General features: G+C 44.2%; 1 protein-coding gene across 1 annotated transcript; it reads left to right on the forward strand.

The window, feature by feature from the left end:
* The first annotated feature begins 1,793 nt into the window (after positions 1–1,793).
* Positions 1,794–8,723, forward strand: LOC309354481 (veficolin-1-like). Its single transcript, XM_081884632.1, has 8 exons — positions 1,794–2,019; positions 3,438–3,575; positions 3,795–3,857; positions 4,142–4,186; positions 4,548–4,681; positions 5,787–5,916; positions 7,389–7,523; positions 7,774–8,723. Exons 1-8 carry the CDS (start codon positions 1,914–1,916, stop codon positions 8,022–8,024), a joined length of 1,002 nt encoding a protein of 333 aa, XP_081740758.1. The 5' UTR covers positions 1,794–1,913; the 3' UTR covers positions 8,025–8,723.
* The last annotated feature ends 6,676 nt before the right edge of the window (positions 8,724–15,399 follow it).

Below are 15,399 nucleotides of genomic sequence, written 5' to 3' on the forward strand. Positions count from 1 at the left end.
GAATGTGAGTGTTCCATGAATTCTGCTCTTCTCAACAGAACTGTTTTTTTTTAATTGTGTTTCACATTTCATTTGTATGCCTTGGTTTCTCCTAGGTTTTTCTTCCCCTCTAAAGCCTGAAGCTTCACCCTTTGCTCTATTTTATCACGTCTTGGTTGCCTTAGTGCACCAGGATACATGCTCTGTCTTATCCACACACCAAACACACTGGAATCGGGATGCGACATACATTAGCTACATCTTGCTTACATTAGATTCTTGTGAAGGGGGACCAGCTTCCCCATTTCACTTCATGCTGTAAAAATATACAGACAGAAATCCTATTCACCAGCTTTTATTTCTGGCAAGAATTAGTCTCCTCTCCAGTCAAGCTTTTGGCTTTACCATAAAGCAGTACTTGCTCCAGTCCCATGGACTGGGATTCACCCCACCTAGATTGCATATAAGAGGCATTTTTGGACCTAAAAACCCACTGAAGATGAAAATGCAGGTTTGTACTCGTCACCTGAGGGGATCTGCCCTCCTAAGGGAAGAATAGAGGAAAGATCCTGCTTCATTAATCACAGCTTTGAGTCCAGCACAGAGCAAGCATGTCTGTGTGTCCATCTTCCAGTCTGCTTCCTCACACACAACTCTGGCTATTGTTCTCCTACCTGGCATCTAGGTGAGAAGGGGGAGGTCCTCCCATTTGTCCTTTTGCACAAAGCAACTTCTTTGGTTATGTGGTGCTTAACTAGCCAGCCAAAGCCACTGCCTAGACAAAGAAACTGGTTTGGTAAGCTTGCTTTTATACATTCCAAACCCAGCCACAATGGTATCATAGGTTTGGAAGAGGCACAGAGTATCAGCCAGAATGGCCATTCAGCACTACAAAGCCATTCAAAAAAGGAATTACTGTATTTTTCACTCCATAAGACACACCTAGTTTTTAGAAGGGGAATGCAAGATAAAAAATATTCTTTAAAGGGAGCGCTGAGCAGAGCCGGTATGCATCCCAGGTTCTGCTCAGTGCTCCCTTTCATTAGCTTGCAGGCTTTTCCCCGAGGAGGCAGAAGGGCAGCCCGTCAATGATGGGCTGCCCTTCTCCCTCCTTGGGGAAAAGCCCCCAAGAGTCGCACACACGCTCTGCGTGGCTCTTTAAAGGGAGCGGGGCTCTTGGGGGCTTTTCCGGGAGGTGGGGGAAGGGACTGAGGGGCTATCCCAGAAGCTAGAACAGCAAGAGGGAGCGCTGCACAGCGATCCCTCTCACTGTTCTGACTTCTGGGATAGCCGTGCGAAGCCTCGGCAGCGGGATGAAGGCTCCCCACTACCCTGAAGAGGCTTCGCGCGGCTAAGCCAGAAGCTAGAACAGTGAGAGGGAGTGCTGCGCAGCGATCCCACTTGCTGTCCTGGCTTATGGGATAGCTGCACCGTCTGCATTCGCTCCATAAGATGCACAAACATTTCCCCTTACTTTTTAGGAGGGAAAAAGTGCACCTTATAGAGCAAAAAATACAGCAAATAAAGAGATGGGCAGAAGGAGGAGACACTTCTATGAATGTACTGTAGTAAGGAAATCAAGATCAAGCCTCACGCCAAACAAGATAGTGATGGGATTATGGCTCCAAAGAACACATTATTCAGCACGAATACACATTTCCTGATCAGGGCAGAGTAGGGGGTGGGCATTGTGCAATCGAGGGATTTCCAGCCATTGTCTAGAAATGTACAATCTTAAATATCACGAACTATGCTGACTCTTGTGAAAGCAAATATTGCACAATAATGGGGTTCAGCAAAGCCCTTTCCCAAGGCAAGAATTTCCTCATTCCTGTTTACATAACTGTTTGGGATTGCCATATATATAAGCCCCTCCACTGCCACTTACCTCTGTTTCACCCAGACGAGCGGCCAAGAAAGTTCTGCAAGGCAAGATGACAGCCTTGACTGGTTTCCGCCTGGCTCTGACTCTCTTGGTGGTTGCGTCTGTGCAGGAGAGAGGAAGCTTTGGACAGGAGGCAGAAACCAGCTGCTGTGAACGTGAGTGCAAAGTGGGATGAGGTGGGAGGTGATCTTTGCTTCTGGACAAGTACATATAAAAGGCAGTGGGGCAGCCGGTGCCTTTTATTCATCCAGTCTATTAAATATTTTAATCTGGGCTGCAGATTGTTTTTATGTTGCCATGATGTAAGGACATTTTTTTGCTTGTTTAATTACTATTTTATATTGCATTTTTAATTTTTTTTATTGTAAGCTGTCCAGGAAATGTTAATTGATGTAAGGACATTTTTTTGCTTGTTTAATTACTATTTTATATTGCATTTTTAATTTTTTTTATTGTAAGCTGTCCAGGAAATGTTAATTGTACAGCTATAGAAATTCAAATGGTTGTGCAGAAGAGTTATAATGAGAAAGCTGGGCCTAAGTTTGTTCTCCTGTGCAATTATTATGGGAAAAGGAGCCAATTTTTTGCATCTCATCAGACCACTGTGTGGCACATGTTAAGGCCAGCACTGTTTCCTCAGTTAATTGTTTGGGTATATGAAAGTATAACTCAGGGGCTTACATTTTAGTCACAGGGATGTGATAATGTTTAATCTTGAAGCAGTGGAGGGGATGGGAGAGTGAGGCTCTTGAGGAGATCTTTGAAGGCTGGAGAGAGAAGTGATTTGGCAAATTGAGTTGTGATCTCTGAAACAAAGGGCGTTCCTCAAAAAGAAGCAGCATCTGGTCACTCTATGTGTCTCTGTCTTCTGGCTGCAACTAGCATTTTATTTAAATGTTCAGATTTGTCAAGATATTCCCAATCAGGCCACAACTAATTTCATGAATGAGGCCAGAGTGGAAGGGGCAGGTGCCTAATTGGTCTTGAATTCCATAAAAACCTAGCTTCAGGTCTTTCAGAAAACTCTTCAAGATAAGATAGCCTTTCCTTTTAAACTGTAGTTAATTGGTTGATTTCATACTTGATAGCTTTAAGATATTTACCAGAGATATTTTAAGTATACCTTTGAAAAGGTAAACAAGTGGGGCTGTGCTTGAATCTGCAAAGACATCCACATATCCATTAGAAAGCCAGGGATTATCAATGTCCTTTCTGAAATACTTAACAGGGATTCTTAAATTGGCCCACATTTAAATTAAGATATATGGAGATATACATAAAGGAGAAAAGGTTCCCATGGTAGCTCTAACAACCCTAACCGCTTCCAACAGCTCAGGAAAGTAATTTTACTTTCTCAAAAATCCTCACAACAGCTGCTCTGTATGGTTGGTAAAGATGAGAAGATGGTGCCTGAGGATATGAACCTGCCTTCCCCTCATGTAAATGCAGTCCTATCTGCTGCACCACATAAGATGTTTGGCACTCCAGTCCTTTCTTGGTTTAATATGCCCATGCCAGGGAACATGTCTTGTCTCACCCAGGTTTATACGCTGTCTCACGTTTCCTGTTTCAGAGCTGAAGGGCCTATCACATTGTGGACCAGGCGGGATCTTTTTCCAGGGCCAGCCAGGGATACCAGGAATACCAGGTGTGCCCGGAACAAGCGGATCACTTGGGCCTAAGGGTGACCCAGGCCCTCAGGGTCCTCCAGGTAAGAAGATCCCAATCTCTCCTTCAGAGTTTGTGCCAGACAGATCTGGAGAACATTTGCTCTCATTCAGCCTCATCACTGTGGAGAAGAGGCTCATTGCTATGCTCTGCAATTGTAAACACCATGTCTAGGAGAGGGGCTGTTAGGGGCAGGAAAGACTGTTTCTAGAGATGTTTTGATTGTTTTCAAAGGCTTCATCTCTTACCTGTTCCCTTTCAGGTGAGAAAGGTGTTGCTGGGATGCCTGGGAAAGCTGGACCCAAGGGAGACAAAGGAGACAAAGGTAATATTGCATCTATAACTTCACTGTGAGGGGAGGGGTGTGGCAATGCAAGAGCTTGGATTATTCACAGGTGAAAGCTGATCCAGGTGAACACTGCACTGTGCATTGTGCTTGAGCAGAAACAGACCCCAATGCTAACAAGGTGACCCCCTTTGCCTCTGCTACTCCACTGGTGGAAAAGGAAAATAAACTTAAATAAAAGCATGGAATCTGGAACTGCTCTCACTCTCACCTTTCTTATTAGCTTGTTCACCTCACCAGACGTTGTTTTTCTCTTCCTGCAGGAGAAGACTGCAGTTTGGACACTTCTGCTGGTTGTCAGCCGCAAGGTATGTCTTATCATCATCATCTTAATCATCCTCTTGCTAGTACAGCTGTGTTTGTTTGGTTCAACTCACGGTCCTTTCCAGTCTAATGCAAGATGGCTGTGAACACAGATCATGAGGATAATATAGGGAAGGGTGAACTTACCGCATGAGAAATTATAATTCTCTGGTTAATAAAAAATAATAACCCCATGGTGGAAGCTCAAATTAAACTTCTCTGTATTCCCAGAATCTTGTTGGTTTCTGTGCAAAACCAAACATGATAAAGACAGTAGAGGGCCATGCTGCTCTCATCACACACATACTTCCAGAACGGAAGATAGGTTGAACTGTTTTGCATTTTCCTCCCTGATATTTCTCCTAGAGGCTGGAGCCAAAGACTGCAAAGAACTTCTGGAACGTGGAGAGACCCTGAGTGGCTGGTACACCATCTATCCTGCCACAGGGAAAGCAATGGTGGTCTTCTGTGACATGGAGACGGACGGAGGAGGCTGGCTGGTGAGCTTTACCCCATGGAGAAGGAAGAGCCATCTGTTTATGGCTTATTAAAAGGGTGTCAGGCAATATGATGCACACTTTTCAAGAAGTGAAATCCCCTGCCAGGAAGGCACTTGGGCAACTTCTTCCTCCAGAGACATCTCATTCACTGAGCAAAAGAGACTTGGCCCAGGGTGCTAAGCAAAGCAAAGGCAGCCCCACATGCTTTCTGCACATGCATGCTCATAAACAGTAGACTAGAGAGAGGAAGCAGCAGGAGGAGCTGCCTTCCCTTGTTTGCTGGCTTCTGCAGAGCTCAGAGGAGGTGTTGTCCAAGGGTCTTCTGTAGGGGAATGGAGGATATTTTGCTATTTATGGCTTGTCCACACTTCCACAATCCTTTGCTTAAAAAACATGGGTCTAAAAGGTTTTCCGCTTGTCCTGTGCTTTCTGAAAGGACATGTGGTGCAAGCTGAATGCAAAACTATTAATCTGAATCAACAGAGGAAGGAACATGTGCAAGTCTATCCCTTACCATGTTATAGTGCTTTGTAGAGGAGGTATGGTGTGGAAACCCTGCTGATGCCCTTGCGAGAATTTATTTTCATTTTTTTATGAGGTTATTGTCCTCATTCCCTAATTTATCACCCTGTTGAGATATGTTAGACTGAGGAAGAGTCAGCAGGGATACATCTTTATATTGTGAGGCCTGTTCTGAAACCAATCAGTCTGCCTAAAAGAGCCCACCCAACCAGGTGCGCCAACTCTATGGGGCTGAGGTGTCTTCGGCCCCCTTAATATTTGCTAGGATGGGGATGGGCCCCTCCATGTTGAAGGAGGCAGAGCGCAGAGCCTAGCATGGCGCGGCTTAGGTGTCGGCCTCCTCCTGAGCACATCTGAGGAGGAGCCATTGGCCATTGAAGCTGCCCCATGCCGGGCTCTGCTCAGCCTCCTCCCGGCGATATGTGATGTTGCGCACATCGCGTGTCACGTGCGTGACTTCATGCACACACAGCACACAGTGGGCCCCCTCCATCTTAGCCTCTGCACCTAGCACTTGTAGGGAATAGAAAACGGGCTTGTCTTTCAGCTGGGACACTGACATATCACCTCCCTTTGCCCCCAGGTCTTCCAGAGGCGACAGGATGGGTCGGAGGATTTCTACCGTAACTGGGAGTCCTACAAGAAAGGCTTTGGGAGCCATGCGTCAGAGTTCTGGCTGGGCAATGATAAAATCCATATTCTTACAAGCTCTGGTAAACCAACGTTTCCTCTTCTGTCTGATGCTGGAGCATCACTGGAAAGCTTGGGGATTTAAAATGAATAATGGAGAAAGGTGTGGAATCAGTTATTGAAAGCTCCACCAGAGTCGGACCTGTGAAGTTTTTACATTGGGATAAATAGCTGCAGGGTCATGTCTAGAGCATATCATTGGAAGAGTGTCCTTGGTGTGTATGCTGTGGAATCCCACAGGGCACTATTTTATTCCCAGTGCTATTCAACATCTATATTAAGCCAATCACTGGGAGTTTTGGAGCAAGGTGTCATACACTGATGATACCCAGCTTCATTACATGTGCAATCCCTGGATGCAATGCTTGACTGGATGCAATGCTTGACTGGATGAGGGTCAGTAAATTGAGCTTGAATCCTGCAAAGGCTGAGGTCTTGTAGGTGAGTGGTTCCTGTGTCTAGGCGGTAGGTAACTGCCTGTTCTGAAGGAGCAGATTTTCAGCTCAAGGGGTACTCCTCCATCCATCTTTGATCTAGATGGTGAAGTGATTCATGTGGCCTTCTACCAGCTGTGACCATTCCTAGACTGGGATAGCCTGGCTATGGTGGCCCATGCATTGGTAACGTCAAGACTTGACTACTGCAGCATGTTTTATGTGGGGCTCCCCTTGTATCTAGTGTAGAATGCAGTGGCCAGACTGTTCACAAGAGCAGGTTACTGGCAACATGTTACTCCTTTCCTAAGAGAAACACACTGGTTGCCAATTTCCTACAGGGCAAGTTGAAGTTTCTTGTGTTGATTCACAAAGCCCTGTTACTTTTTTCTGAACCTCGTCAACAGTTTGCTTCTGTGAAAGGGTGTTGGGAATTGTTTCATTGCAGTAGTGCATGATCACTTCTATGCCTGAAGCTGGCTCCCGATGCTTGTGAAATTTCCATTCTTGGGACAGCCACATCTGTTGAGTAGCTAAGTAATTGTACTGCATTGCTTAAGTGTCCTTACAAAACCAGAACTATGGCTCTGCCTTCCACACCACCAGCTGCCACAGCCTGGAGCAAAAGCTGCTGGTCTTCATTGTAGCTGTAGACGTGTTAAAGGCTTTCTCTTGTCAACAATGACACAACCCCTCTCACACACTAAGTAGAATAATAGAAGCATAACCACCCAACCCCATCCCACTCGCCACTCCTCTTCCCCCCTTTCCTCCTCCTCCTCTTCTTCTTCTTCTTCTTCCTCCTCCTCCTCCTCCTCCTCCTCCTCCTCCTAATTGTTTAAACCAAGAACTTATACATTGCCCACTAATAATGAAACTTATGTCGTAGATATTTTTCCACCTTTATTATGCAATTTTTTGTGATATACAAATGACATAAGAAAACTTGGTAGACTTATTTGTATAACATTATTCTTGTTTATAAAACACAATTAAAAAAAAAACAACCCCCAAAACCCCAATGCTTACTCTCAGATCTCTTCCATTCCCTTGGGGGTTAGGAGTACAACAATTGCGAATTGACGTGAAGGACTTCAATGACACTAGAACTTATGCTACATATACCAGCTTCAAAGTCTTGAGTGAGAGGGACAACTACACACTGGAAGTGGGCTCCTATTTAGATGGCAACATGGGTGAGTTATACAGAGAATTCCCTTTGAGGCATCTGCTTCAAGGTGACCTAAAAACACGAATATTGCATTTTTGAAGGTCCAGGAATTGAATCTAGGAGGACCTTCCGCCTGCAGAGCATCTCCTCTGGCACTTATATATGTGACCTAGCAGGTCTGTGCTAGCAGTGCATCAGCCTTTTTCCACTGCCTTAGCACCCAGAGTTAATGTGAAAGAGGTGAATTCGATATTTTCCCTGCTCTTCTCTTTCAGGTGATTCTTTCTCAGGACACGGGGGCATGGCCTTCTCCACCCGAGACAAGGACAATGATACCAATGAAAAAGGCAGCTGCTCTGTGGTTTACAAGGGGGGCTGGTGGTACAGCGTCTGCCACTCTTCCAACCTGAACGGCCTGTACCTCAAAGGCGAACATTCTTCTTATGCTAACGGCATCAACTGGTATTCTGGGCGGGGGCATCATTATTCTTACAAATATGCAGACATGAAATTTAGACCTCAATAGGTGAAGTGTCCACCTGTTCAGGAACTTGCTTCTGCATTCCATGCCTGGCAAGGCAATCTCTGAATGCGGAATCATCTGCTTTTAAAATACAACACACAAAGAGGCCCTCCTTGGAGCACAGGACACTGCAGTGGCCTGAACAGGAAGAAGCCAGTCTGATGAAGCACCTGGTTGTCACTTGCATAAGACCGCCTTTTATTCCCCTTGTATGAATGGTAGAAAGGATCCCACAGTGAACATTTCGAATGGACAAATTGTGGCTGGCTGCTTGCTTTGAAACACCCACAACGTCCCCACATAAAGCAACAGCCTTATGTTGAACTGCAGCGCTGGGGGGTGTTGAACACCACACAAGAAGTTTACATGTCGGTTCAACTGTTTTTTTAAAATGATGTGAAATGTTCTCATTATTTTTATAAATTCCTAGTCTGTGGCATGAGGATGAATAGAGTTCCCATGTTTTGTTTTGTTATTGTTGCTTGGGTGCTTTATCAATGCACATTGGTAAAGCAACACATCACAAAACGATGCATTTTCATATGTACAGTCATATCAATAATGGTTTTATATAGAGTTTTGTCAGTGCACATTGATAAATGGAGTGGGGTTGGGGAGATACGAAGGAACCAAATGTTGTAGCAAACAGCACATTTGCAAATAAAAACCGGAACAATGCAGAGTTCCTAATTGATCAGTTAATACTGGCTTGTGCCTTTTACTTACAATTTGCAGCCAGGTTTCTTTCCCCCTGTAGCTCTACAATCACTCTGACATTGCACTGGAGATTATAATCATGAGGGCCTTTCTAGAATATTCATTTTTAAAAGCACATTTTTATATTATACATTTTTATATTATACATTTTTAAAAGCACATTTGTGTTGCTAAATACCTACCAACCTCCTGTCTTCTCTTGAGGCTTAATTTTTATTGCAGTATTTCTCAGGATTCCAGTTAGAATATTTTGCTATTGGGAAAATACATACACAACATATTTCATTCTTTCACGGGCCACACACGTCAGATGGACATCAAAGCTAGAAAATGACATAAAGGAGCTATTGCATTCAGATAACTGTTCCATGTGCTTCTTTTTCTGGGGGGACGCATACCCCTAAACATTTTGTGAATCTAAGTTTGGCCTCATTGAGGGGCAGTATTTCAATATGAGTAGGAAAATGAGAGTACCCCTAAACATTTTTAAAGAAAAAAAGCACTGGCTGTTCCTATAAACAAACAGCTATGCTGACAGGAGATACTGCGGAATCCATTCATTTGCGATTGCCGCTCCCTGAGTGATCCACTTTATCGTGCTAGCAGGGCTGATGGGAGTTTTAGTCCAAAACAGTGGGTGAGAGACTTGCAATATATTTTATGCTCTTCTTGGCAGCTTTCACCCTTACACCGAGAGAGAGATGTAGAGAGTTAAACAGTATCCCCTATTTGGGCCTCTTTGGACTTTGGCTTCGCACACTTTCTTTATGTTTATATAACTCCTGCTCCTGGACACGCTGGTTCAAAGAGACAGGGAATAACTGGGAAAGCACTGTGACATGAAACAGGGAGAAGCACTGCAGCAAAGCAAAAGGGTGCATATTTACCTTTGGATTACACCGCGAGCATTTTCCAAATTCTAAACATGGAGGGCAAGGGATCTTTGGGGCATTTACTAGAGTAAGACCCTCATTTTGTGCAATGGGGGCTGGCAGCATACCAGGATCACGTTATTGTAACACGTGCATCACCCAAACAATGACCTGCTTCTGGGGTGAAAGCGAGCTGGTATTTTGGGGATGTGCAGGCTGAGCTGTCTCAGAGGCCAAAGGCCGGATCACTTTAAGCACACTGTTAGGACCTGACATCAGTGGCGTAGCGTGGAGGGTGCAGGGGGGGCCAGCCGCACTGGGCGCAACATCTGGGGGGGCGCGTTCGCACTAACTAATCTAGTGGAAGAGACTCGAGTGCTAAAATCCACGGGTTAGGGGGCGCAAATTACTTGCCTTGCCCCAGGTGCTGACAACCCACGCTACGCCACTGCTTGACATGTCTTTTAACAAAGGAAAAGTTTGAATCAGGACCACAGTGCAAGAAGCTTTTCCCGCCAAAAAACCGCTCTGCTCCAGGCCTGTTTGCCACATTACTCCCATAATTGGTGGTACATTTTCTTTAAACTTCCTTCTAGAATTTGGTCAAGCAAGTCACACTTTTAAAGTTAAATCTATTTTTATTTTTGCACAGGGTTCTTCAAAAACATTTCACACAGTTTAGTAGAAACTGTTTAGATTCAGTTAGAAGCCCTGCTATTTCCTGCTATTGAGGCACCTTTGTGCAGTTGCTTGCTATCTCAGGGAAGCAGCTGAGCAACTCAGCAGCCAATCGGAGCCAAGAAAGCGGTGCTAAATTAGTCTGGCAGGAACGGAGCCACTTGTTTTCCTCTCCGACCTCTTGGAAACCTTCAGCTGCCTTTGGACGAGCGAGCGTGCACTTGTTGTGACACCGACAGCTGCAACTTCCCAGCTCGAGAGCCCGAGCCCGTAGACACTCCCTACCAAAGGGCAGAGAGCGCCATTTCAGCAACAGCTTTGGGGAGCTCAAAAGCAAAAGGAAAATGCTGCGTTTCCATAAGACGTTCAGGTTCCTGAATGCGACAATGAGGAATCAGATTGTTCCTCGAGCAAATATTACGGAGAAGCCACCTAAGGAGATCATAACACCAGTGGTAAGTATCCTTTTTTGGTGTCTCTGGACCACCAGGAAATTAGGGTAGTGCGGCAGATACATTGTATTGTCATGTGCTTAGATGTCGCGTTCAGATTTCAGAAGGTGAGAATGGTTAAGGTGTCGCCTGAACTGGCAACTACACACTTTATTCAGCCACAAACCTAAAGCCTTGATTTTGGTTTCTGAAAGGAATGTCTGTAACGGGGGGGGGGGGGCAGCCTAGGGGATTCCCTTTTTTCCTCCTCCCTTGTCTTTTCTTCCAGTGAATAAATTCCCCACAATTTGCACTGTGATATCAGGCACAAAAATGGCACAGGATTTAAGGCTCCTGAGCTGAATGCCACATATTCATACTTGCCTGCTTCTTCGTTAAAAGTGGCAGCGGGTTCTAACCAAGTGTTTAAGTAACGCTTTGAACAGACTGCGTCATTTGGCCCTCAAGCAGCTGGCCTAATAGTTTCTCGACTGCCTTGAGTGCTGCTGGGACTCTAAAGCAGCTCCTCCCCACCCTTCTGAAACATAGGCCATTACACCTTCCCCGCTATATACTGTCTCAAATTCTGTTCCCCAAAGTTGCAGCACAACAGTATGAGTTTATTGGTGCAATCGGGTTGCGCCTATTCCTTGCAATGTGTTTGTGGCACATTTGCTTCGTATAACGTGCAGGAACAGCTCAAAATGGCTCTTGGTCCCACAGGCCACACTTGAATGTTTCTGTGCACTCTTTTACCTATAGCATGGACCTATATCAAAGCAGGGCTTTCCCACAGGCCAACCTTCATTTCAAGTCTTCCTAAGCGATGGCTCTCCTACTGCAGGTGTGGTGGGTCCACATTCCATGCAGCCAGGGCTGACTCCAGAGTTTGCAGCCTAAGGCGAAAGACAAATCAGATGTCTAGAAGCCATCAGGATGGCAGTTAGGATCTTTCTCCAACACTGGCACTGGGATATTGCCCTCCGCAACTCATGGCGGTAGGCTAGATTAGGAGCCATGTGGCACACACAGCTCTTGTCCTCTTAACCCCTTGGCATCACACCCCTTCGACCACCAGCATCTGCCCACTGGGAAGGGCAGCACTACTTGCAGGAGGCAGAATGACACACAATACTAATGTTTCTTGCAGCAAAGTATAGATTACATACATATAGCCTTAAACTGTCTCTACATACATCTGAAAACTTTTGAGACGTGAGTACATGTGTGCCGAAAGGTGTGTGTACTTTATATTACTCTCCACATGGTGTTTGCTTTGTGGATTTGAAGGTATTCCAAATCACTTTTAGGGGAAAGAAGCTAAGCTTTTGTTTAATACATTTAATCAATGCAAAAAACCCTAATAGCCAAAAAAAAAAACAACCCAGTGCTTTGAGACACATGTAGAACTCCCCCCCCATCAAATTAATAATAATGGGCAAAGTGTTATTTATAGAGACCATCTCCTCCCACCCTCAACTCTTGCACATCCAGCCTCATTTTAAAAAAATCATACAATTCATTTCCTCATTCTTCCCAGCTTAAAGAGCGTTAAGAACTTTGGCAATATGCCTGCACAGAGCCATTGTTCTCCAGATCTGATACACGTACCAGGAAATAGAAATTTCACAGCTCTATACCTTTTATGGCACAATAAAGTGAGAAGCAGCTTTTAGACCTATAAGAAAATCAAATATTTATTTGAATATACATAGGCAGTATCTGCAGCCTTTATTGATCAGTGTAGAATTTTTGCAACCACAAATAAATTCTACCAGTTTTTATGGCCTCAAGTCATGTCCCCCTTTCTTCATGTTGCTTTAATTATTCAGAGTTTTTCATTTTTGTGGCATGCACATTGATTTTCTTGCTGAAAAACTAAGTTTTTGGCACCAAATTAACAGCCCAGATCATGTCAGTAACAATTTATGATTAAAAGAGTGGTTTCTGAAGGAAGGGCATTTTTTTCTTCATTCTTTCATCAGATGAATCTCAACTGAATTAAATTGTGAGGAAACACAATGATTGAAAATCACACCCACCCTCTATAGGAACTAAACAAAAATATATGCTTTACGTATTTTTTAGTACACACAAGAGTTAGTATGCACAGTCAGTCCCACAGGCGCAACAGAATATAACTAGTTCAGATGATTTCTAATTGGGATCAGGCAGGCCTGTGCTACTGCTCTCAGGACAAAGTCACTTGAAAGTCAGGCTACTGCCAGTATGCCATTGCAAAAAGATTATCTCCTTGCTCAGAAGGAATCTAAAGGCTGCACCATTCAGCAATACTTATCTGGGCTGACTACAGCCTTTGCATATAGCTAGCAATAGTGAGGGCCCAACTAACACTTTATATTGAATGAGGAAAATTATGTACATTGCATCATAGGAAAAATTAAACGACACAAATTAGCAGGCACTGCAAGACCACACATTTGATAGGAATAGGATGTACAGTACACTGTTCAATCTCAGCCAAACCATGGGGTGGGTGGGTGTGTACACATACATACATAAACATAAACCCACTCCCTTGTGGGACTTCTTTGGGAGAAGAAAAGGCTAAGGAGTAAACCCTACATCAATCCAGAGCGGAATCCTTAAGACGGTTGGATGGTGCCTTGATGCCTCCTTCCAGCAACTCCTGCTGGTGCCAAACGTATAGCTCTGCTTTCCTTTGGACCACACCAGTAAGGCCAAGAGGGAGGTCTTGTGGTCTGGGCAACCCAGGACCTCCATACACACTGCCCAGGCTTGTGCAACACAGGAGGCAGCACTTATGAGTTACTGGTTTCCACAGCTACAGCAGGCGCTGTGATTCCCCAGTGGTGTGACTTCATACACCCCCCCCCAAACACACCCATACTGCAGGTGTTCATCAAAACTGAGGCAAACTTTATAAGACTTAGTCTTAAGATGAAGAATTCTTGTTCTCAACCCCATCCATCTCTATCACCCATTAGCCCGTCCCTCCTCCCCTCCCCTTATTAAAGTGGGGACAGCATCAAAAGCTGTGTGAGTGGAGAGCAGAGGATTTTGTTTTCCTGCCCCATTGTGCTTGTGAACAGACTAGAGAGAACTATGAGATGTAGTTGTTCAAAAGCTCCTGCTTCTGAATGAAAAGGAGGAGTGCATCTGGGAGCTAGCAAAGGGAGGCCAGCACTGGAAATCTAAATATAATATAAGCAATCATATGAATTGTTTTACTTTTTATTGGATGTTATCTTTTGTGGTTGCATTTTTTGCAGTTCCATTTTAAATTGTAACCTGCCCTGGGACCTTGGGGTGAGGGATGGGTAATAACTAAAATAAAAACCCAAGCCCTCTGATTGACTTAGTTTCCCCAAGTTTTCCTTTTTTGGTAGGAAACCTAGAAAAAAGTCCAATCCAAAGAGTAAATGTGTTCCTCATCTCTAGAGCACACATGTATGCAGTATTTATACACTGCTAAGACTCCCAAGACATTTTCAAAACTACACAATTAGGTGTATAGGTCCTGGCAGTTATTAATGCAATTCAGTTTTCCGGGTCTTCCACAGAAGAGGCTATAGGAGCTGAAGTGGGCTCAGCATACCAACCAACAGGAGGCGGCTTTTCAATTATCTGCAGATTATTTGGGGCCCTGCAGTCAGACTAGTCAGGCAACTGAGGATTCTTTCAAAACCACAACGAATATCCTATAAGGACTTCACTGCACTGTACAAAAATAAAGACAAATCACACAGCACATACAGTAACTTTAGCTCATTTGCTTTCTTCCCTGCATGAACTATAAATGGTGATTAGCCTAGAACCCAGAATGTTCTACAACATTCATAATACTGTAGACGACGTTCACCTCTGTTTCTTTGTACAGGAACAAGCTATTGGACTGACTGTGATGTTTATAACCTTCTTGGTCCCATCCGGTTGGATATTGAGCCATATGGAGGATTACAAGAACGCGCACCGTGAATGAAGCACAGGCAGAAGTTCTCCACTATGAACGTGGTCACAAAGCAGATGCCAAAGGAACTTGTATCCTCCCATATGCAAAGCTGTCTCTTGCTGTTTTTATAATTAAAAATTTGCATTTAAAAAACCACAGTGAAACTTGTTTGTTCAGGAAAAAATCCCCCTTATTCCTCTTCCTTATAGCAACATGAAATAATAAAACATGCCAAGGAAAGGAGAGAATAAGTATTCAGTTAGCATAGTGAAGTGGCTTGAAGATCAAGCTGTAAATCTGAAATTCCCCAGTTAAAATCTCATTTCTGCCAAAAACTTGGGAGATGGTACAACAGAAAAAGGAGAATGTGGTTAACAGCCTTCTCAATTAAGCAGTGCCTTCTCATGTCTCTCAGGCCCCAATCCTATACACACAGTACATAGTGGGACTTGCTTGTAAGTAAATGTGTTCCACAGATACTTTTCAACCCACATTAATGTGAAAGCAAGAAGCAAGTGACACTGACTGTTAGCCTTTTTCTAAGTCAGAGTGATGGCTTGACTAGAACTCTTTCAAATTCGAAGCTGCTACTGCAGGTTGGATTGATATAACTGAGAAACTGATTTACCATCTCTAAGAACAAGGTATGCTGTCACTAACAATGGCCTCTACATATTTTTGTTACAGATAGATGCATTATCCCCCTCACAAGGACTAAAGACTGGAATACATAGTACACAGTTAAA

Source organism: Podarcis melisellensis (genome assembly GCF_964234715.1).
Source record: "Podarcis melisellensis genome assembly, chromosome: 1".
NCBI classification, from domain to species: domain Eukaryota; kingdom Metazoa; phylum Chordata; class Lepidosauria; order Squamata; family Lacertidae; genus Podarcis; species Podarcis melisellensis.

Excerpts from the sequence above, each read along its gene's own strand:
- LOC309354481 (XM_081884632.1), top strand. The coding sequence starts at position 1,914 with ATGACAGCCTTGACTGGTTTCCGCCTGGCTCTGACTCTCTTGGTGGTT. Across the intron at positions 4,682-5,786 it reads CGGACGGAGGAGGCTGGCTG|GTCTTCCAGAGGCGACAGGA; the intron begins GTGAGCTTTACC and ends CTTTGCCCCCAG. Across the intron at positions 5,917-7,388 it reads CCATATTCTTACAAGCTCTG|GAGTACAACAATTGCGAATT; the intron begins GTAAACCAACGT and ends CTTGGGGGTTAG.